Source organism: Crotalus tigris, unplaced genomic scaffold (assembly GCF_016545835.1).
Source record: "Crotalus tigris isolate CLP2741 ecotype Arizona unplaced genomic scaffold, ASM1654583v1 scf7180000020560.477907, whole genome shotgun sequence".
NCBI classification, from domain to species: Eukaryota; Metazoa; Chordata; class Lepidosauria; order Squamata; family Viperidae; genus Crotalus; species Crotalus tigris.
Window position 1 is genome coordinate 181694 of NW_024098077.1, and position 23035 is coordinate 204728.

General features: G+C 44.4%; 1 protein-coding gene across 1 annotated transcript in view; it reads right to left on the reverse strand.

The window, feature by feature from the left end:
* Window positions 1-23035, reverse strand: part of SETBP1 (SET binding protein 1) — a 292143-nt gene that overhangs the window by 90327 nt on the left and 178781 nt on the right. The window contains exon 3 of the mRNA XM_039367099.1: window positions 19464-22908. Coding sequence (XP_039223033.1) covers window positions 19464-22908 — 3445 coding nt within the window. The remainder of the gene's footprint in view (window positions 1-19463; window positions 22909-23035) is intronic.

Here is a 23035-nt window from a genome sequence, read left to right on the forward strand (position 1 = left end):
GTAAAATGAGGACCCAGATTGTTGGGGGCAATGTAAATATATATATATACATTGCTTACTGGTGTACACCGCTTAGAGAGTGCTTGCGCTTAAAGCGGTATATAAGTTTCATAAATAAATAAATAAATAAATAAACTCCCAGAATTCCTGAGCCAGCATAGCTGGGCTAGCTAGCTCTCTCCTGCCCTTCCTGCTTCCTGCAGAGACGCAGCAAAGGGAGGAGCTCTACCCAATAAGCTTTTCAGCTCCTCGGAGAACACTGTGAGTGCACTCTCTTTTACACACACACACACACACACACACACACAGAGAGAGAGAGAGAGAGAGAGAGAGAGAGAGAGAGAGAGAGAGAGAAAGAGAGAGAGAGAGAAGCGCAATTGCCTCTCTCTGTCTCTGTCTCTCTCTGCAAATGGCAGAGGAGGCTGGGAGCCACAGGGGAAGGCTCAGAGAGCTGCATGCGGCTCCGGAGCCGCAGGTTGCCGACCTGTGATCTAGTCCAATCCCCTGCCCAGGCAGAAACCTCTGTTGCTAAACAAAGAAAGTTGTTAAATGAACTTTGGCCCATTTTACAGCCTTCCTTGCCAAGGTGGTTAAGTGAACCTCTGCAGCTGTTTAAGTTAATTACATGGTGGTTTAGTGAACCTGGCTTCCCCACTGCCTTTGCTCGTCAGAAAGGGGCAAATGGTGAGGGCATCGGGCTAGATAGTGGGAGATGGTGAATTCTAGTTTCACCTTAGCCAGGAAAGCCAGCTGGGTGACCTTGGGGTAATCACCAGGAGAAGGTGAGTTCTAGTCCCGCCTTAACTATGAAAGCCAGCTGGGTGACCTTGGGCCAATCACCAGGAGACGGTGAGTTCTAGTCTCGCCTTCGCCATGAAAGCCAACTTGGGCGATCTTGGGCCAGTCCCTCTCTCTCAGCGTTGCTCTTTCGGGCAAATGACGCAGAGGCAGATGTGTTACATATGTCCACCACCTTTAGTTATTTATAGTAACACTAAATAAATAAAACAAAATTTTCCGGTTTTGCTCACTTCCAGATATCTGGACTGCAATTCCCAGGATTCTCAGCAATTGCTAGAGCATTGTGGGAATGGAAACTCACGCCCAGACCGAGAAACACCAATTTAGACTAGGCCTATTTAATCTCATGTTTGTTGTTTCATTCTGTGGTTTCAACAACAGCCGTTTAAAATTTCTTTTTTAAAAAAAAAACCACACACCCTTACTCCAATCTACTCTCAAGGTCCTCAATTAGAGAGAGATTAACTATCACCTTTTTGGAAGGGTGTATTAAGGAGAGCATAAAAGGAAGAGTTTTTCCTCACAGGGCACCCTAATCTTTTGAATCCTCTCCTCAGGGAATTAAGATTAGCGCCGATATTTTTTCCACAAGCCGCAGTAAAGCCACACGTTGGGACGCTTGGAACGAAACGCTGGGATTTTTAGCTATTCGCTTTAAGATTTCTGAGTTTTATTGTGTTCTTTTCCCAGGCGCCTCTTCCTTTTTTAAAAGTTTACATTCCACGGCTTTGCAAAACAATATTATATTTGATCGATTGCCGATGACGGTGGGAGAATACACACGTAGTCCTTGATTTACAACCGTTCTTCTAGGATCACTCTGCAGGCTGTTTTATTTATTTAGCACAAGGCACCCACATACACAGACTTATAATGTATATTAACATTTCACCTAAATTAATAACACAGTAAAATATGAAGGATATAAAGATCTGTATGAGTAGTCCTCGGCCTTCCAGCATTCATTTAGTGACCGTTCCAACATTATAAGAGGATTGAAAAAAGTGACTTATAACTGTTTTGCACACTTAACGACTATCATCCAGATAGTCACGTGATCCAAATTCAGGCCCATGGCAACTGACTCATATATATGACGGTCGTAGGGTCCCGGATTCATACTTATGACCGTTGCGGCATCCTGGGGTCACGTGAACCCCTTTTGCGACCTTCTGACAAGCAAAGTCAACGGGGGAAGCCGGATTCACTTAACAACGCTGTTACTCACTTAACAACAGCAGGGATTCATTTAAGAGCTGTGGTAAAAATGGGGCAAAACGCGCTTAACAAATGTCTCACTTAGGAACGGAAATCTGGGGCTTAATCGTGGTCGTAAGTCGAGGACCATTTGTATAGCCACTCCTCGACTTACGACTGGTTGTTAATTCAGGTATCATGGGATGGCAAATTTCCAGAGAGTGAGAACAATTAACCAGTGGAACCACCTGCCTCCAGAAGCTGTGGCTGCTCCATCACTGGAAGTTTTTAAGAAGAGATTGGACAGCCATTTGTCTGAAATGGTATAGGATTTCCTGCCTGAACAGGGGGTTGGACTAGATGACCTCCAAGCTCCCTTCCAACTTTATTATTATTATTATTGCTGTTGTTGTTGTTATTGTTACTAGTACTACTACTACTACTAATAATAATACTTGATTCGATTAACTTTTTTTTGCTGTGGTCGTTAAGAAAAACTGCAGGTCATTAAGCAAATCACCACAGTTGTTAAACGAATCTGGATTCCCTCACTGACTTTGCTTTTTGGAAGCCAGCTGGGAAGATTGTATGTTGCGAACGTGTGACCACAGGATGCCACAACCATTATAAATACAGGCCAGGTGCCATGCACACAAATTATGATTATATGACCATGGGCGATTGGATGAGTTCGAATGGCGCGTGAGGGCTTTGGAAGGCAAATGCCCTGAAAGAAGGAGACCCCAAAATGGCGGCTGCAGATCCCCCCGCTGAAGGTCTCCATTATGAATGAAACAGTAGCTGAATATATTAGAATAGGGATCTTCAAACTTAGCTCTTTTATGACTTGTGGACTTCAACTCCCAGAATTCCTCAGCCAGCCAAGCTGGCTGAGGAATTCTGGGAGTTGAAGTCCACAAGTCATAAAAGGGCCAAGTGTGAAGGCCCCGACCTAATCAATACAAGCCAACCTATGTAGTTTACCATTCACAAACCCCTTACGACTTTATAACCAATTCTAGACTTAAGAGTAACACATCTTTGCTTTTTCAGGCCCTGTTGGCTGCTACCAGTTATAAAGACATCCATAAAATGGATCTCCGAAGACATTGCTTAGACTCTCTCAAAAGTGTAACGGTCATAACCTCAAGGACAGGCCATAAGTTCCCGTTGTTTTTTTGCACCATGCTAAGTTTATACCATTACTAAATCAATAGTTGTAAACCAAAACTATCTTCACTTAACAACTGTGGCAAGAAAAGACGTAAACTCGGCCGAAATTCCCTTAACAATAACCTCACTTAGCGACAGACATTTTAGGTGCCATTGCGGACGTACGTTGAGGACTACCTGTATTGTTTCAGGTAAATCTTCCAGTTGCCATTACAGATTGGAATAATCACATGAATTTTTTTTAAAAAAATTAAAGGTTTTTTTAGAGGCAGTAGTATGCAGCAGCAGCCAAGAAAAGCTAATACAATCCTGGGTTGTATAAAAAGAGGCATAGAATCAAGATCACGCGAAGTATTAGTACCGCTTTATAAAACCCTAGTGAGGCCAGACCTGGAATACTGCAGCCAATTTTGGTCACCATATCACAAAAAAGTTGTTGAGAGTTTGGAAAAAATTCAGAGAAGAGGAACTAAGACGATCCAAGGCCTGGAGAGTAAAACATACGAAGAACAGTTGCAAGACTTGGGTTTGGCTAGTCTAAAGAAAAGAAGAAATAAGGGAGACATGACAGCAATTTTCCAGTATTTGAGGGGCTGCCACAAAGAAGAAGGGGGTCACGTTATTCACCAAAGCACCGAAGGGAAAGACAAGAAACAATGGTTGGAAACTGACCAAAGACAGAAGCAACCTGGAATTAAGGAGAAACTTCCTGACAGTGAGGACAATTAATCAGTGGAACAGCTTGCCACCAGAAATCGTAGGCGCTCCATCACTGGAGGTTTTTTAGAAGAGAATGGACAGTCACTTGTTTGAGATGGTATAGGTTCTCCTGCTTGAGCAGAGGGCTGGACTAGAAGACCTCCAAGGTCCCTTCCAGCTCTATTCTATTCCATATTTTCTATTCTATTCTATTCCATATTTTCTATTCTATTCTATTCCATATTTTCCATTCCATTCCATTCCGTATTCTATTCTATTCTATTCTATTCTATTCTATTCTATTCTATTCTATTCTATTCTATTCTATTCCATTCCATATTTTCTATTCTATTCTATTCTATTCCATTCTATCCCATTCCATATTCTATTCTATCCCATTCCATATTCTATTCTATTCTATTCTATTCTATTCTATTCTATTCTATTCTATTCTATTCTATTCTATTCTATTCTATTCTATTGTATTCTATTCTATTCTCACCGATCCGCAGATCGGCTGCATGGAGAATCCCAGGCAATCCACCCTTGCTTGCCGTTAACCTGAAAACACCGGCAAAGATAAATGAGATGATTTCAAGCCCGGAGAAAGGTTTTTATTTTATTTTCCTTTTTATTTGTCACTTGATAATCAAGGCCAGGATGACAGGCAAGGCAGGAGGAGAAATCCTTACTGGCGGCGGGTCCTGCATTCATCGGTTGCTAAGCAACGGTGGCTGAGGGTCCCCCATTCTCCTGGGCCCCCTTCCAATGAATCTGCAGGCAGCATTGGAGGAAGCGCAGTGATGAATGGCTGGGCTACATCTTCACAATCGCAGCAGCCTTGCGAACAACGGCTTCCAAAATGGTGTGTGTGTGTGCGTGTCCATTTTGTGTGTCTGTGTGCGTGCTTAAGGCTGGGAAGCACCTGAGAGCCATCACTCTAATTTTCCAAGCATCCTCATTGTGCATCTTTTCGGAAATATTTGAAAATCTATTTTTTATTTTTATTTTTATGCACATTAGCGACCTCTAAAATCCTACTAGCTCCCCAGTGGAGACTCTCTCAACAAAAAGAAAGACCTCCGTGGAAGTGGGAAGAGGGGATTACACACACACACATAAAAACATACATTTATTTACACACACACACACACAATATATATATATATATATATACACACACACACAGAGAAATATACATATTGACTTATATACATATATATTTATACACACACACACCCATATATATATATATATACATATACACACACAAACATATATATACATATATATACACACAAACACATATACACATAGAAACATGCATATATTTATTTATATACAAACACATATACACATAAACATACATATGCTCTGATGATGTTGGCAGTATTGGCCGACGAAAGCTCAGCACGTATTAAACAGTTTGTGGTTTAATGTTATCCTGGTGTTAGAACTTATTTGTTTTTATCTTACAAACATACATATATTTATTTATACATACACACACACACACATGTACACAAACATATATACACACATAGATATATTTTTTTATATATATACACAAACATATATACATATATACACACACAAATGTATATATATTTATATATATTTGTTTTCTGATTATATATATATATATTTCTGATTATATATATTTCTGATTATATATTTGTTTTCAATTTATATATATATATACATACACACATACATATATTTATATACAGACATACACATATACATACACACAAACATACATATATCTATTTATAAACACACACAGACACATTTATTTATACACACACACATATATATACTTATACATACACACAAACATACATACATACATACATACATACATACATACATACATACATATATATATATATATATATATATATATATATATGTAGGTCTTTGGTTATTTGGGTTTTCTCCCGTGTAAAATTGGAAGTGTCTTGGCGACGTTTTGACGAAGTCTCATTCGTCATCTTCAGGTTGGTGTTTTCAGCTCCGAGCAAGACACCTGCCTGCCCGCCCGGCGGCGCTTTTCCTTCTGTCCGAGATTTCTATTGTTGTGAGCATTTCTGTTGAGGATTGGCAGTGGGTGTGGGGTGGGGGGAGTGTTTGGTTTTTATTCCCCCCCATCTGCTGGGTGGTTGCAGCAGATTTTGGTCACTTCACATGACCCTGAGACACTGTGACCGTCATAAATATGAATCAGTTGCCAAGCATCTGGATGTAAATCACAAGACCCTGGAGATGCTGCAACATTCCAGGTGATCGGCGCTTCTTCTGGGCTCAGCAGAAGCGCCAGGATCAGCGCCGAGCTCCAGCTGGAGCCTGGCGCTGATCCTGGTGCTGCCACTGAGCCCTGATAGCCCCGAAGAAACGCCGATCAGCTGGAAAGTGGCGCTGATCCTGGTGCTTCCGCTCAGCCCTGACAGCCCTGCAGCTCCAGCCGTCTCTCACTCAGGCTTGTGTGGTGCTGCCACCGGTTCAGCTCATTCCCCTCTCCCGCTACCCCTTTTCTAGGATGCTCGCGTACCACCTGCCAGGTGCCAATGTACCACAGGTGGTACCCGTACCCCTGGTTGAAACGCCCTGCTTTAGTCCAACCACCTGCTCATGCAGGAAACCCTATACCAGGGGTAGGCAACCTTGGCTCTTTTGTGACTCGTGGACTTCAACTCCCAGAATTCCTCAGCCAGCGTGCCTCTGCATTCAGGCTTGCAAGAGACTGTATTTACACTGTCAGGCTTTGGAATTCCCTCTTCCAAACATTTTTGAAAGCTTCCACTGCTCTAATGTGCATAATACGCCCAGAGGGAGTAACTCTGTGGCTTAGCCTACAAAGCCACATCATTTCCATTCTTTTTCTCACTGTGGAAATGCATCTCTACTGGGGCGTTTTTGTCAACATTTGCATCAAAGTGCACCACGCGTCCACCAATGGAGGTAGATTTCTCCCCTGCTAGTCAATTTGAACACATGAGGAAGAAACATTTTCATTCCAGGGGCTGAGCAGGGTGGTGCTCAATCTTTACCACAAATTAGACATTCATATGAACCAGCAAAAAGTGCGTATAGTCCAGGCCATGGTTTTCTCAGTTGCAATGTACGGCTGTGAAAGTTGGACCATAAGAAAGGCCGAGCGCCAAAGAATGGAGGCCTCTGAACTCTGTGCTGGAGAAGACTCCTGCGAGTCCCCTGGACTGCAAGGCGATCCAACTGGTCAGTCCTTGAGGAGATCAACCCTGACTGCTCCTTAGAAGGCCAGATCCTGAAGCTGAAACTCAAGTGCTTTGGCCACCTAATGAGAAGGAAGGACTCACTGGAGAAGAGCCTGATGCTGGGAAAGATTGAGGGCAAGAGAAGAAGGGGACGACAGAGAAGGAGGTGGCTGGATGGAGTCACTGAAGCAGTAGGCGTGAGCTTCAATGGACTCCAGCAGATGGTAGAGGACAGGAAGGCCTGGAGGAACGTTGTCCATGGGGTCGCGATGGGTCTTTGCAACTAACAACAATAATATATAGTTGTGAGAGTTGGACCGTAAGAAAGGCTTAGCGCCAAAGAATGGAGGCCTTTGAACTCTGGTGCTGGAGAAGACTCCTGCGAGTCCCCTGGACTTCAAGGCGTTCAAACCGGTCAGTCCTAGAAGAGATCAACCCCGACTGCTCTTTAGAAGGCCAGATCCTGAAGTTGAAACTCAAATACTTTGGCCACCTCATGAGAAGGAAGGACTCCCTGGAGAAGGGCCTGATGCTGGGAAAGATGGAGGACAAGAGAAGAAGGGGACGACAGAGAAGGAGATGGCTGGATGGAGCCACTGAAGCAGTAGGCGTGAACTTAAATGGACTCCAGAAGATGGTAGAGGACAGGAAGGCCTGGAGGAAGGTCGTCCATGGGGTCGCGATGGGTCGGACACGACTTCGCATTTAACAACAATGAGCCAGCATCGTGTAATTCTCCTTACTTGATGGACGCATCTCTGCTCCTTCACAGCTCACCTATTTTCTTGTTGACAGTCATGTTCCCAATCCAGAACTTCTGTCTGAAAAGACTAGTGCTTGTCTCAGGAAAGTTGTCACTTACTTCTGCCACACACACCAACCTATTCACTGTTACATAAACTGTCCTGAATCTTATCTTAATTCCCAAAAGTTGGAGTATAAGTACCTCTTAAAAAAATAATTTCAGTGGACGATCGCTTGACCATGAGCCAGCCGTGTGCAGCAGCAGCCAAAAAAGCTAATACAATTCTGGGTTGCATAAACAGAGGCATAGAAACAAGATCACGTGAAGTATTAGTACCGCTTTATAAATCCCTAGTGAGGCCACCCCTGGAATACTGCAGGCACTTTTGGTCACCATATCACAAAAAAGATGTTGAGAGTTTGGAAAAAAAATTCAGAGAAGAGAACTAAGATGATCCACGGCCTGGAGACTAAAACATACGAAGAATGGCTGCGGGACTTGGGTCTGGCCAGTCTAAAGAAAAGAAGAAATAGGGGAGACATGATAGCAGTATTCCACTATCTGAGGCGCTACCACCAAGAACAGGAGGGAGTCAAACGATTCTCCAAAGCACCAGAGGGCAGGAGAAGAAACAATGGTTGGAAACTGACCAGAGAGAGAAGCAACCTGGAATTAAGAAGAAACTTCCTAACAGTGAGGACAATTAATCAGTGGAACAGCTTTGCCTTCAGAAGTTGTGGGCGTTCCATCACTGGAGGTTTTTAAGAAGAGACTGGACAATCATTTGTCTGAGGTGGTATATTGGTTCTCCTACTTGAGCAAGGGGCTGGACTAGAAGATCTCCAAGTCCCAGCTCTATTCTATTCTATTCTATTCTATTCTATTCTATTCTATTCTATTCTATTCTATTCTATTCTATTCTATTCTATTCTATTCTATCCTATCCTATCCTATTCCATATATTCTATTCTATTCCTATTCCATTCTATTCTATCTCATTCCATATTCTATTCTATTCTATTCTATTCTATTCTATTCTATTCTATTCTATTCTATTCTATTCTATTCTATTCTATTCTATTCTATTCTATTCTATTCTATTCTATTCTACCCTATCCTATCCTTCTGTATATAACAGAATATAATGTAATATAATATAATATAATAGAAGATGCATTACTTAGAACAGCACACACATATTACAACAACCTCTTAAATCCTGGAATTTTCTCGAAGTCAAAACTATCAAATTCAGTCAGAACCCTCTTGTAGCTTTCGTGGATCAATATAAAAATAATAATAATAATACAATAATGGAGAAATGATATACAAAGCACTGTTGGGATTGGCTGCAAGAAAGATCAGTCCAGCTCATCCACACTTCAAAACAGCAACAACAACACCAAATATAGAACGTAGAATGATAAGGCTGGAAGGGACCTTAGAGGTCTGCTAGTGATTAGTCCAGGGGTCTTTTATGACTCGTGGACTTCAACTCCCAGAATTCCTGAGCCAGCAATGCTGAGGGGACAGGGAGAGGTTTCTAAGCTGAGCCATGCTGGCTTAGGAATTCTGGGAGTTGAAGTCCACGAGTCATGAAGGGGCCATAGTTTCCCCCATGCTGGCTCAGGAATTCTGGGAGTTGAAGTCCACGAGTCATGAAGGGGCCATAGTCCCCCCCATGCTGGCTCAGGAATTCTGGGAGTTGAAGTCCACGAGTCATAAAAGAGCCCAGGTTGCCTACCCCTGGACTAGTCCAACCTCCAGCTCAAGGCAGGAGACCTACTATCCTGGTCAAATGGTTGTCTGCTCTATTTTTGAAAACTTCCAGTGATAGAGTGCCCACAATTCCAGGAGACAAGCTATTCCACTGACGGTTTTCAAAATTTCTCCTTACTTTTATACCTTCTTACCACCAAGGTTCCACTGAGGCAATGGTTAGAAAATTACATGCAACTAAGTGTCTTAGGACCACAATGTATTGGTCTATTGTGGTGGTCCAATCCTTCCATTTTCTTCCACCATAAGGCTTCAGATGACTGATTTGCGGTGGATTGATTAACGTGTCTTTTCACGTTGGACAGATCTAGGAGAAAACCACTAGAAATTTGCTATCCCCTAATAAGCCTTCCTACCACAAACCATATTACTCAATCTTACTAAGCAGCTCTTAAGCTTCTCCACCTCCAATGAGATAAATTTGTTAGACAAAGAAAAAATTAATCCAACGTATTAAACCCTTAAAGATCATTCTAGGTATTATCCTCCCTTAAGCTACAGAATTGGCTTAAACAGCTGGGATCATGGACATCTGCGCGAGATATTTATCCATGTAGTAGAGCTGTATTAGCCTTCTTATCTTTCCTACTACCTTCTCCTATTGGTTGTCTGTGATTATCACCTTGTTGTTTGTATGTACGCTGACAGCGTATGCGCCAGAGACAAATCCCTTGTGTGTCCAATCACACTTGGCCAATAAAGAGTATTCTATTCTGTATTCTATATTCTATAATTCTGCATTCTTTCGAGCGGTGTGGTGGCCTAGAAGTGAAGACGCTCGCCTCACATTCAGGATGTTGAGAGTTCAAGCCTAGACAGAGACAGATGTTTCTCTCTCTGCCCGCAAAGAGGAAACATCTGCTGGGAACTCCATGTAGGCGTCAGGAAGGGCCTCCGGTCAGTAAATGCTCAGCTCCACTCAGTCGCCCTGACGCAAGAGATTTATATGCTTATATAAATGTATATATATGAGTTCTCTCCTTTACTCCACCACTAAAAAAAAGAAGAAATAGGGGAGATAGGATAGCAGTGTTCCAGTATCTGAGGGGCTGTCACAAGGCAGAGGGGGCCAGGTTGTTCACCAAAGCACCAGAGGGAAGGATGAGAAACAATGGCTGGAAGCTGGTCAAGGAGAGAAGCAATCTGGAATTGAGGAGAAACTTCCTAACAGTGAGGAAAATCAACCAGTGGAACAGCTGGCCTCCAGAAATCGTGAGCACTCCATCACTGGAGGTTTTTAAAAAGAGGCTAGACCAGAGGTAAGCAACCTCGGCTCTTTTATGACTCATGGACTTCAACTCCCAGAATTCTAGTCACCTGTCTGAGATGGTATAGGTTCTCCTGCTTGAGCAGGGGGCTGGACTAGAAGACCTCCAAGGTCCCTTCCAGATCTATTCTAATTCTAATTCTAATTCTACTCTACTCTACTCTATTTATTTTCTTGGTCCTGTCCAGTTTTTGACTGCACTCCCTGGCTACTACCGATTAATAAATGTGTCTCTTGACTGCTACATGTCTATCCCAAGTCACAATGGCAAATGTGTCATGATAACAACACAGAAATGATTTCAGTTACATTCTTCAGATCAGTATATAACTCATGTCATTGGCACAAAATCATTATATAGTTTTGTTTCTTTTAACGACCTTGTAATCCCTTGCATATATAATGCGTGTGCACGTATGTATGTATGTATTTGTCCGAAATGGTGTAGGGTTTCCTGCCCGAGCAGGGGGTTGGACTAGATGACCTCCAAGGTCCCTTCCAACTTTACTATTATTATTATTATTATTATTATTATTATTATTATTATTATTATTATTTATGTTTATGTGTGTGTGTGTGAGTGTGTGTGTAAATTCTTATTTTGTTTATCCCATTTAATTCAGGTTCCATTGAATACAGTGATGATGATATACAGACTTGGAACCAGCAGAATGATTTCAACCAGCCAGAAAAGGGTCAAGCCTACTTTCACACAACACCCAGTTCCCAAATTAACTCAGTTTATGTGTTTGCCCTCCTGGCCTAACCATTAACTAATCAATAAGATAAACCATCAAACACACCACAACTAAGGCTCAACACCAGGGGTCTTCAAAGTTGGCAACTTTAAGACTTGTGGACTTCAACTCCCAGAATTCCTCAGCCAGGCCAGGGCTGGCTGAGGAATTCTGGGAGTTGAAGTCCACAAGTCTTAAAGTTGCCAACTTTGAAGAGCCTTGCTCAACACTAATGAAGCTTAAGTGTTGGTAGGGAAGTCTCCAAGGAACATGAATTGGAAGGGAACCATCATCATGACCTGCAAAGTGTAACAACGTTTTTCTTTCTGCTTGAAATGAAGCAGAAGAGGTGACAGGTTCTTCGACAGGAGAGATGGAAGTTCTCCAGGAAAAGCAGAAGAAGTGAAGAGAACAACACAGAAGAGCTAAAAAGGCCTGTTGGCAAACAAGTGGAAGTAGCAAGAATATCAAGAGGAAGTTGGTACCAGTAGAATTCAGGAACCAATTATCAGATTCTTCCTCTATAAGATGTTCAACAGTTGACTGAACAAATCATGTCCTAAAACAACGAAGAAACACTTGGAATCCAAGGATTGAAGAAATCCCAGAATGACCTTGAGAAAGAAGGCATGTGTCACAATGATGGGAGATGTCGTCTTCAGGGAAACCAAAGCACGTATGTCCAGAGCTGATCTGACACTGGGGGACGTGTATTGTCTTCCAGATGTCCGTGTACAGGACATGATAGGGAGGCGATCAGCATTATTCAAAGCCAGTAACAATCATCTTTCCTTCTTGATCCAAATGGGGATGAAAGACCTCACCATGGGAGACCTTGAAAAAAAATAAATCTCTGGAGACCATGACGCCATGGTCAGGCAAGTGAAGAAACTGGAAGCAAAGGTAATTTTCCAAGAAGGACTAGGTTCTAGAACAGGGGTCTTCAAAATTGGCCCTTTTATGACTTGTGGACTTCAACTCCCAGAATTCCTCAGAAAGCGTACCTGGCTGAAGAATTCTGGGAGCTGAAGTCCACAAATCATAAAAGGGCCAGGTTTGAAGACCCCTGGTCTGGATCCAAGCCCACAGTTTCATCAAAATGGCTGACTAAGGAATTCTGGGAGTTGAAGTCCACCAGTCATAAAAGGGCCAAATTTGGAGACCCCTGGTCTGGATCCAAGCCCGCAGTTTCATCAAAATGGCCGACTGAGGAATTCTGGGAGTTGAAGTCCACCAGTAATAAAAGGGCCAGACTTGAAGACCCCTGGTCTGGATCCAAGCCCGCAGTTTCATCAAAATGGCCGACTGAGGAATTCTGGGAGTTGAAGTCCACCAGTCATAAAAGGGCCAAGTTTGAAGACCCCTGGTCTGGATCCAAGCCCGCAGTTTCATCAAAATGGCTGACTGAGGAATTCTGGGAGTTGAAGTCCACCAGTCATAGAAGGGCCAGACTTGAAGACCCCCTGGTCTGGATCCAAGCCTGCAGTTTCATCAAAATGGCCAACTGAGAAATTCTGGGAGTTGAAGTCCACCAGTCATAAGAGGGCCAAGTTTGAAGACCCCTGTTCTAGAACATTGTTTAATGCTACCTGCATCAAGGTCTCTTGAGAAGAAATGGGATACACCTTAAAAAATGGAAGGAAGTGTTTGGCAGACATTGAGTCACCAGGACGATATGAAACCAGAACAGGAGAAGAAGGGAGGCAACACTCCAGAACTATGTATGCAGAACATATATAGGGAAAATCAAGAGGTCAAGATGGGGACTCAAAGTTTCACAGGACACTACAACCGAAATGCCAGTAGGTGGTACTCACCACCTCAGAATGCTCATCAATGCACACAGTTTATTGGGGGGGGGGGGAGAAATCCCGAAGAAGTGGAGATCCTAATTTAAGAAGAAACATCTGATGTGACAGAACATAAGACCATCTGGGTAGGCTGAAGATGCAAATGAAGTCTTTCTGCGTGAGATGATCAGTCCTTCAGAAAGTCATATAATGGGGATAATGGAGAATTTCAATGGTTTTTTGATTAATTAAATTTATTTGTACTCCATCTTGTTTGAAAAGCGACTGTGGGCCCCGATGTTCTGCACATCTGCTGGGAGTCTAACCCTGTCAAGAGTCAGAAGTCCTGCCTCATTTTTACCCTCCCTTGCTGACAATTTCACTTGTCAAGAAGAGTGGGAGAGAAAAAAACAAATTTGTCTGCAAACTTGAGACATAATAATAATAATAATAATAATAATAATAATAATAATAATAATAATAATAATAATTCCTCTCTTTCCACCTGAGCAGAAAGGAAACCGCCCCAATAGCAGAGGAACAAAAGATCAACTCCTAATAGACAAAATGATCTTGTAAAACTGCAAGAGAAGGAAGACCAACCTGCATGTGGCATGGATTGACTACAAAAAGGCATTTGACTCTCTGCCACATGATTGGATAATCAAGTGCCTAGAAATAACAGGAGTAAGTAGAAACATCAGAAAATTTGTGCAAAGATCGATGGCACAATGGAAGACACAGTTGCAGATCAATGGTGAGAAGCTGGGAGAGGTTAATATCAAGAGAGGAATATTTCAAGGAGATTCATTATCACCATTACTATTTGTTATTGCACTATTTCCTCTGTCAACAATACTGAATAACTCAGGACATGGCTATCAAACATCAAAAACATCTGCCAGACTATCCCACCTCCTTTACATGGATGATCTGAAGCTGTATGGAAAAACATCATCTGAAATAGAATCGCTGCTCAACACTGTCCGTATATATAGCCAAGATATTGTAATGGAGTTTGGCTTGGACAAATGTGCCACACTTACTATCAAACAAGGAAAAATAGTGAAAACTGAAGGAATCAAGATGCCCCACGAAAATAACATTAAGAGTCTGGATGAGGAAGAGTACTACAAATACTTGGGTATCCTTCAAGCTGACAACATCAAGCACACTGAAGTCAAGAAAAAGATTAGAGGTGAATACATCAAGAGAGTGAAGAAGATCTTAAAATCCAAACTCAATGGAGGAAATACCATAAAGGCAATCAACACCTGGGCAATCCCAGTCATTAGGTACACAGCTGGAATAGTGGACTGGACTCAAGCAGAACTAAAAGCAATGGATAGGCAGACCAGAAAAATAATGACAATGAATCATGCCCTTCATCCACGCAGTGACATTGATAGACTTTATCTACCAAGGCAAATAGGTGGGCGTGGAATGCTACAAGTACATCAGATGGTTGAAGAAGAAAAAATGGCTTTGGAAGAATATCTGAAGAACAATGATGAAGATGCACTGAAATTAGTATATCAGGAAGGCTTACTAACTACTGGAGAGACCAAACTGGCCTACAAGAAAGACCAAATGAAGAACAGAATAGAGGCATGGGAAGACAAAGCACTACATGGCCAATACATGAAAAAAATAGCTGGGAAAGCAGATAATAATAAAACCTGGCAATGGCTAAGAGCAGGAAAATTGAAGAAAGAGACCGAGGGACTAATTCTGGCTGCACAAGACCAAGCCTTAAGGACAAATGCATACAAAGTCAAAATTGAGAAGACAGCAACAGACAGTAAGTGCCGCCTATGCAAAGAAGCTGAAGAAACAGTGGACCACTTGGTAAGCTGTTGCAAGAAGATTGCACAGACTGATTACAAGCAGCGGCATGACAAAGTAGCAACAATGGTGCATTGGAAGATCTGCAAAAAATATCATTTGCCTGTAAGCAAAAACTGGTGGGATCATAAAATAGAGAAAGTCATAGAAAATGATAAAATTAAACTGCTCTGGGACTTCAGAATTCAAACAGACAAGCACCTGCAACATAACACCCCAGACTTAACAATTGTCGATAAGAAAGACAAAAAAGTCTGGATAGTGGACGTGGCAGTGCCTGGAGATAGCAGAATAGAAGAGAAAGAACTGGAGAAGATAACAAAATACAAAGACCTACAAATAGAAATAGAAAGACTGTGGCAAAAGCAAGCAAGGGTAGTACCAATAGTCATAGGCTCCTTGGGTGCAATCCCAAAACAACTGGAGCACCACTTGAACACCATTGGCATTGACAAATTCGCTATTAGTCAATTGCAAAAGGCGGCCTTACTAGGAACTGCTTCCATCCTGCGACGATATCTGTAATACCATCAAACATCCACATCTGCCTATCCCAGGTCCTGGGTAAGGACTCGATAGGTAGACAAAATGCCAAATCCAGTCTGAACATCTGGCTGACTGTGCGATAATCCATAATAATAATAATGATGATGATGATGATGATGATGAAGTTGGAAGGGACCTTGGAGGTCATCTAGTCCAACCCCCTGCTCAGGCAGGAAACCCTATACCATTTCGGACAAATGGCTGTCCGGTCTCTTCTTTAAAACTTCCAGTGTTGGAGCATTCACAGCTTCTGGAGGCAGGTTGTTCCACTGGTTAATTGTTCTCACTGTCAGGAAGTTTCTCCTTAGTTCTAGGTTGCTTCTTTCCCTGATGAGTTTCCACCCATTGCTTCTTGTCCTGCCTTCAGGCGCTTTGGAGAACAGCTTGACTCCCTCTTCTTTGGGGCAGCCCCTGAGATATTGGAACACTTCTATCCTGTCATCCCTCGTCCTTCTCTTTGTTAGGCAAGACATACCCAATTAGACAAAGAGAGGACGAGAGAGAACTCAGCTACCTTAGCTGAATTCAAGGATTAGATCCCAGGTTACTAAAGTTATCCGGTGAATGCAACCACAAAGATTTTTTTGGCAATTTTTGCGAACTCCTAAGAGACTGGAGGAGAGCAAATTATCATCTCGCCCTCAAAAAAGAAGAGGATGACCTGGGAAATTACAAACTTTTCAGCTTGATCTCCATACCGGGCAACATCTTTGAAGAGATGACCGAACTGCATCTTTATGAACATCTGAATAGGCAACAAACCTAGGATTTGTGGCAATCAAACCATGAACAAGCCAACCTCATTTTCCTTGATAAAAGTTAGTAAGTAAGGGAAAGCTGAATAAGTAAGGGGAATGCTATGAACACCACGTCCCAAAGATGCTTTTTCCAAATGGCAACTGGACTTTCTTGGGGTTTTCCCCGTTTTTGAAAATGTTTCATTTTTGTCTAATTAAATTGTAAATTGTCTAGTTTAATAAAGAGAAGGACGAGGGGGGACATGATAGCAGCCTTCCAGTATCTCAGGGGCTGCCCCAAAGAAGAGGGAGTCAAGCTGTTCTCCAAAGCGCCTGAAGGCAGGACAAGAAGCAACGGGTGGAAACTAAGCAAGGAGAGAAGCAACCTAGAACTAAGGAGAAACTTCCTGACAGTGAGAACAATTAACCAGTGGAACCACCTGTCTCCAGAAGCGGCGAATGCTTCAACACTGGAGGTTTTTAGTAATAGTAGTAATAGTAGTAGTAAAGTTGGAAGGGACCTTGGAGGTCATCTAGTCCAACCCCCTGCTCAGGCAGGAAACCCTACACCATTTCGGACAAATGGCTGTCCAGTCTCTTCTTAAAAACTTCCAGTGTTGGAGCCTTCACCGCTTCTGGAGGCTTCTGGTTAATTGTTCTCACTGTCAAGAAGTTTCTCCGTAGTTCTAGATTGCTTCTCTCCTTGATTAGTTTCCACCCGTTTTGTCCGAAATGGTATAGGGTTTCCTGCCTGAGCAGGGGGTTGGACTAGATGACCTCCAAGGTCCCTTCCAACTCTTGTTATTTAGTTCTGAACTGAAGAAGCTTCTTGGATGAGAAGCAAAACATTTTCAAAGGGGGGGAAAAACAACAACAAGAAAGTCCAGTTGCCTTCTGGAAAAAGCATTTCTGAGGCAACCATGACTTGGATGATGGAGAACTTCTAAAGACATTTATAAACACCACAATCTTTATCACAGTGTCTCAGGATGTTCTTCATGAAACAGTAAGCTGTGGTCTGGCTGATACTAGCTAGATCAGTGATGGCGAACTTTTTAGAGACCGAGTGCCCAAATATTGGCCCCAACCCTGCCCCACCCTCGCCCTGCCCCTACCCCGCCTGCCCGCAGGGCCACTCACTGCCTCCAGGCCCCGCCGCAGATTGCCCAGCAGCGCCATGGCGGCCATGCCCTCGGCCTGCGATGGGTCGTGAGGGCAGAGTGTGCGATGGGTCGTGAGGGCAGAGTCTTGTCTACGCTGTCTAGCTGCCATGTCCTTGGCTGCACTGCTCCGCGTGGGCCACGCTCGGGGGCAACTCTCCTCCAGGGGGCTGCTGGTGAGGAGGGGGTCACGGGGGGTAGGCAAGGCTGGGGCAATGGCACGTGTGCCCACGGAGAGGGCTCCGAGTGCCGCCTCTGGCACCCGTGCCATAGGTTCGCCACCACTGAGCTAGATGGGACTCATTTATTTATTTATGAGACTTATATACCGCTTTAAGTGCAAGCACTCTCTAAGCGGTGTACACCAGTAAGCAATGTATATATATATTTTTTACATTGCCCCCAACAATCTGGGTCCTCATTTTACCTACCCCGGAAGGATGGAAAGCTGAGTCAACCATGAGCCGGTGAGATTTGAACCACTGACCTGCTGAACACAGTCAGCTAAAGTGGCCTGCAGTATTGCACTCTAACTGCTGCGCCACCTCGGCTCTTATGAGCTGGCTGAGTGGCCACATTCAAAGGCTGCTGGCTAATGACTCCATATCAGCTTGGAGGGAAAGAGTGAGTGAAGGGACACAAAATGAAACTACGTCCTGGGCCCTGGGCGGTTCAACAGTTTTATCTACAATTTTGATGATGGAATTAAGGGGATCCTCCTCCGCTCTTCGGGTGACACGAAACAAGAAGGGGTGGCTAGGATTTTAGATGGAAGAGAGAAAAATTAAAAAGATCTAGGCTAGAGCAGTGGACTGGGGGGGGGGGAGGGAATTTAGCAAGGATGAAGGAGCAGAGAAACTTGGTTTGATCGTCGTGCACGTGACAAGGTGTTGGGTGTCCTTGCTGACCACAGATTAAACTTAAGTCAGAAACCTGATCCCTCTGCTGAAAAGATACAATACAGGTAGTCCTCGGCTTACAACAATTTGTTTAGTGATCATTTGAAGTCATGACTTACAACCACTTTTTGCTTACAGTGTTTGCAGCATCTCCCCGGCCAAGTGGTCAAAATTCAGACGCCTGTCAACTGACTCATATTTCTGACCGGTGCAGTGTTCTGGGGTTCGTGTGGTTCAGCGATTCACACAAGAACGTTTTTGTCCAACGGGGGGGGGGAACAAATTAAAATGATCGTTCAACCACCGTCTCACTTAGCAACAGAAATCGTGGTTGTAAATTGTGGACCCTACCTGCGCTTATAAACGCTACCTTGGGGAAGTACGGATTCCAGACCACAGGATGAAATTCTTTCTGGTCAACATTCATTAGCACAAACAAGACAACTGAGAGGTAATAGCATTCTTCAGACAGTTGAAGAATTGCCCCACTGAAAAGACGTGGACTTATTCTCTGTTGCCCCCAGAATCAGAACCAACAAAGTCGACAACTACAAGGAAAGAAATTCAACCAGACCAGCAGTAATAATCTTCTAACAAATATGACCTTGAAGCCAGTGGACATTTGATATAAGAGCTCTCATTTGCCAGAGGTTTTTCAAACCCCCTTTGTAGGGTTCTTGTGTCAAAAATGGTCTGTGGAATCCTGTATTCAGCAAAGACTTAGGACGGATAATGTCTGCTTGATTATAGACAATTGATTATACATAAATGCAGTTAAACAGCACGGAATAGTCATTTGCGCATCTAGAAAGAGATGGGAGAGATACTCGGTTGCTGGAGGAATTCTCTTACCTGAAACAGCTGAAGAATCGTAGACATTCCTGTCCTTCCGACTTGCTCTGAACGTCTGAAAGTCCTTCTCCCAATAGGTCCCAAATCCGTCAAAGCTCCTTCTCTTCGCTCCGCTGGGGTCCCCGTCTCGCTTGTCACTCCCAGAATTCATCTCGCCAAAGACATCCGTCGCATCGGTCCTCGTATTGCTGTCCGCGTTCCCGGTGTACTTTTTCATGCAGGGCTCATCACCGCTCGAGTTGTTCTTATCTTTGCCCGGGACCCACTGTTGGGTGTCGGAGAGCGACAAGGTAGAGAGGGTGTCCACCTCAAAGCTACTCTTGGACCCTTTGTGCCCAGCTTCACAGTGCTGGTGCTTCTGTTTGTCCTTGTTTTTGACTTTCTCCGTCAACAAGGAGAGGTCTTTCTCGGAGACGTTTAGCCTCTCGCCCACCGAATGGCTTGAGAAACCGGGAGTCTTGCTTGCAAAGAGGCTACTGAGGTCCTCGTGAGCCCCCAATATCCGCTCCTCCTTGTGTTTGTGCTTATGTTTGTGTTTCCTTTTGTGAAGTCGCCCACCGGATAAGCTGGCCCCCGAAACCTTGGCGGAGGTCAGCGAGGAATGGACGTCCCCAAGGCCCATCCCTACGGGCGTCTGCAAGTGAACGCCGTGCTTGGCTTTATGCTTGGCAGTGTTGGGCATCTTCATGTGTGAACTTGGATGGAACTGGGGAGGGGGCACAGTGGGCCTCATGAAAGGAGACGCCGTGCCAAGGGTGTGAGACAAGTACAACGGGGCCGGGTACTGACTGTAGTAGCCAAGGTTCATCATAGGCATTGATGTGTAAGGCATTCCGTAGGGTGCATAGTAACTCCCGCTGGGAATAGGGTAACCAAACCCTTGTAAGAAAGGCACCTTCGTCATGGTGTCATTGGTTTTGGCAGGCCGTCCACGCTTTTTCTTAGACTTCATGTCGGAGGTCCTGCGAAGATACAGCAATGGGTCGTACTGGATGTATGGCACAGGGTAGTAGGGATCAAAGTTGATCCTGAAAATGCTGGGGTACGGATTCTCGTGATAAAAGGTATAGCTTCGGTGAGAAATCCTGAAGACTTGGAACTTGCTGATGAGCTCCTCCAGGTCAGCCAAGAACTGGAGATCGTCTCTGTTCTGTAGGTTTTTCCGCTTCCTCTTGTGCTTTGGCTTCTTCATGGACTCGTGGGAGAGAAAGTTCTCCACAATGAGATGCTTGGGCCTGTGGCTGTGCCTGTTCTTACTGCTGGTGTCCGACTGGACAGCTTCCGGGTTGTCCAGGCTACAGAAATCGAAGGAGTATCTTCGGCGGGATTCTGAAGTCTTCTCGGCTTGATCCGCCGTGCTGTTATTGTCCGTGCCGATGCCGCTGTCGCTCGGTATGGTTTCTTCGCTGTGGGACTCGCTCAGGGGAGACAAGGTGATTTCCTTCAGAGAACCGACATCGCAAAGGTGGGAGGGAGAGTTGGCCATGAGCCTGGGTGGGGACAACTTCCAAGTCCCGCCGTGGATTCCTTTCGGAATTTTGGTGGGGAGCGCGCTGATGGGTTGTAGATTTGGCATCGTCTTTAACTCTGAAAAATTGGTTTCGGTGCTGGCGGGGCTAAGGTTGCCGTGAGACCCCACGAGCTGCATTGAGAGCGGGTGAACCGTTGCTGGTGAGGACGTCACGAGGGACTGCAAGGTTAAAGGCACGGCTGGGTGATCAGGCTGGCTAGAGACAGGCCTCAAATGTTTGACAACCGTCTTCGGATCTTCCGGCGGAGACTGGACCTCCGATCTCGGCTTCCTCCCTCTCTTCTTGCCTATGTAGATCGTCCCTCGTTTGCTCACGTTGATTTGCTTTCCTAATCTCGCGTCAATCGTTGGAGCTCCCGAGCTGGCTGGCGGCTGGGTTTTTGCTTTCAAAGCGATATTACTGGAACACGACAAGATCTGGCTCAAGAGATTCTTCCTCTTCAGGGTTTTCATTTTGTTGATCGTCTTGATGGTCTTCTTATCCAGCACGCCGAGCTTGCCCACCTTTTTGTGAAATTTCAACTCGCCAGACGAGTTTTCTTCTCCTGAAGGCATCTGAGCCAGATTGACCAAGCTTCGTCTCCTCTTTCTTTTTTTTGTACCCGGGAACTCCCGACTGATTGGGCTGACTGGGCTGGTGGACGTTCCCTCGTGGATGGTCTCGACGGTGAGCAAAGGCTGTTTCTTGGGTCGGCCCCTCTTCTTCTTGATGGGAGTGATCACAGTCAGACTGTCTGTGTTGGTATAGAGAGGACTCGACGGCGTTATGGGATAAGCGGATGGAGGTTCTATCATCAGCTTCTCAGATGGACCCAGAGAAGGTTCCCGGAACACATTTTTAGGTTTGCTACAAGTCCACCTTCGTTTGGCTGAAAATTTGGGGTGCTGAATCTCCAAATGCTTGCTGAGGGCAGGGATATCATTTGTCACCGAAACAGATGTGACGGTTGTGGTCTTTCTAAGCCTGTTTGCATTGCTTGAGGGCAATTTATTGGTCATCTCGTTTTTTTCATTGGGTACCACTGACGGAGATTCGATCTCAGGATTTTTCCCCGGCTTTGTAATACGGGGATCTTTCTTAGACAAGTCGGCTTGGCTGCTACTCCGGCCGACTACGACATCACTGCTTACAGGGTGCCCAGAAAATGGAGATTTCTCCAAGATGGCCTTCTCAGGAGCCATTTTTGTTGACTGTCTTTTCTTCCGTTTGTGACCAGGGGGTTCCCCTATGGGACCTTTGATCGGGATAGTGATTCGCACATGGCTTGAATCGTTTTCAGAAAGGTTAGCAGAGTTTGGGCTTTGTCGGGGAGATGGCAGTTTGTTCGCACTGGATTCCTTCTTCCCGTCCACGTGGTTGTTGGGCTGGGCTTCCAGTGACTTTGGAGCGTTTTTCATCCATTCTAGCTCCGTATTTGGGACTGTCTGGTGGCTTAAGTCTTTCTTACTGGACTTTTTCTTCGAGCTGGTGCTGGTTTGATCGAGGGGGTCTACCTGCCCCCCAGCCTCTGGACTCAAAAATCCACTGCAGTCAACCAAATTGCCAGCCTGGGAAGCTACTCCGAGCGTGTTTGACCCTGGGGTTCCAGTGCAAGGGGAAAGATCTTTGTTACTACCGCCCGTCAGCTGAGCCCAGGCGCTGCTGGACTTTGCCTTCTTAACTTGGGATTTGCTGAATGAGAGTCCGGCCTCTGACCCCGAGACCTTAGGAGAATTAGTGACTTCTCGGTTTGGCTCTGGAGGAAGGAAGCAAGCTTGAGAAGTCGCTCCAGGCTCAGAGGTCAATGACCAGTCGTGATGATGCTGGTTGCTATTTCTTTGCTGGTGCCGCGATTTTAAGGTGTCGCTGGTGAAGTCCTGGGGTAGATCTGGATCATAGTGAACCATGGAATGTTTCTGCAGCCTGTCGTAACCCTGGAGAGAAGGGAGACAAAAAAACAGAATATGTCTCTTTAATTCAAAAAAAGTATTTTTTATACGGTTAGGTTTAGGGTTTTTAAAATAACATTCTTAATATTTAGCAAACAGCATGTTGTCTGGG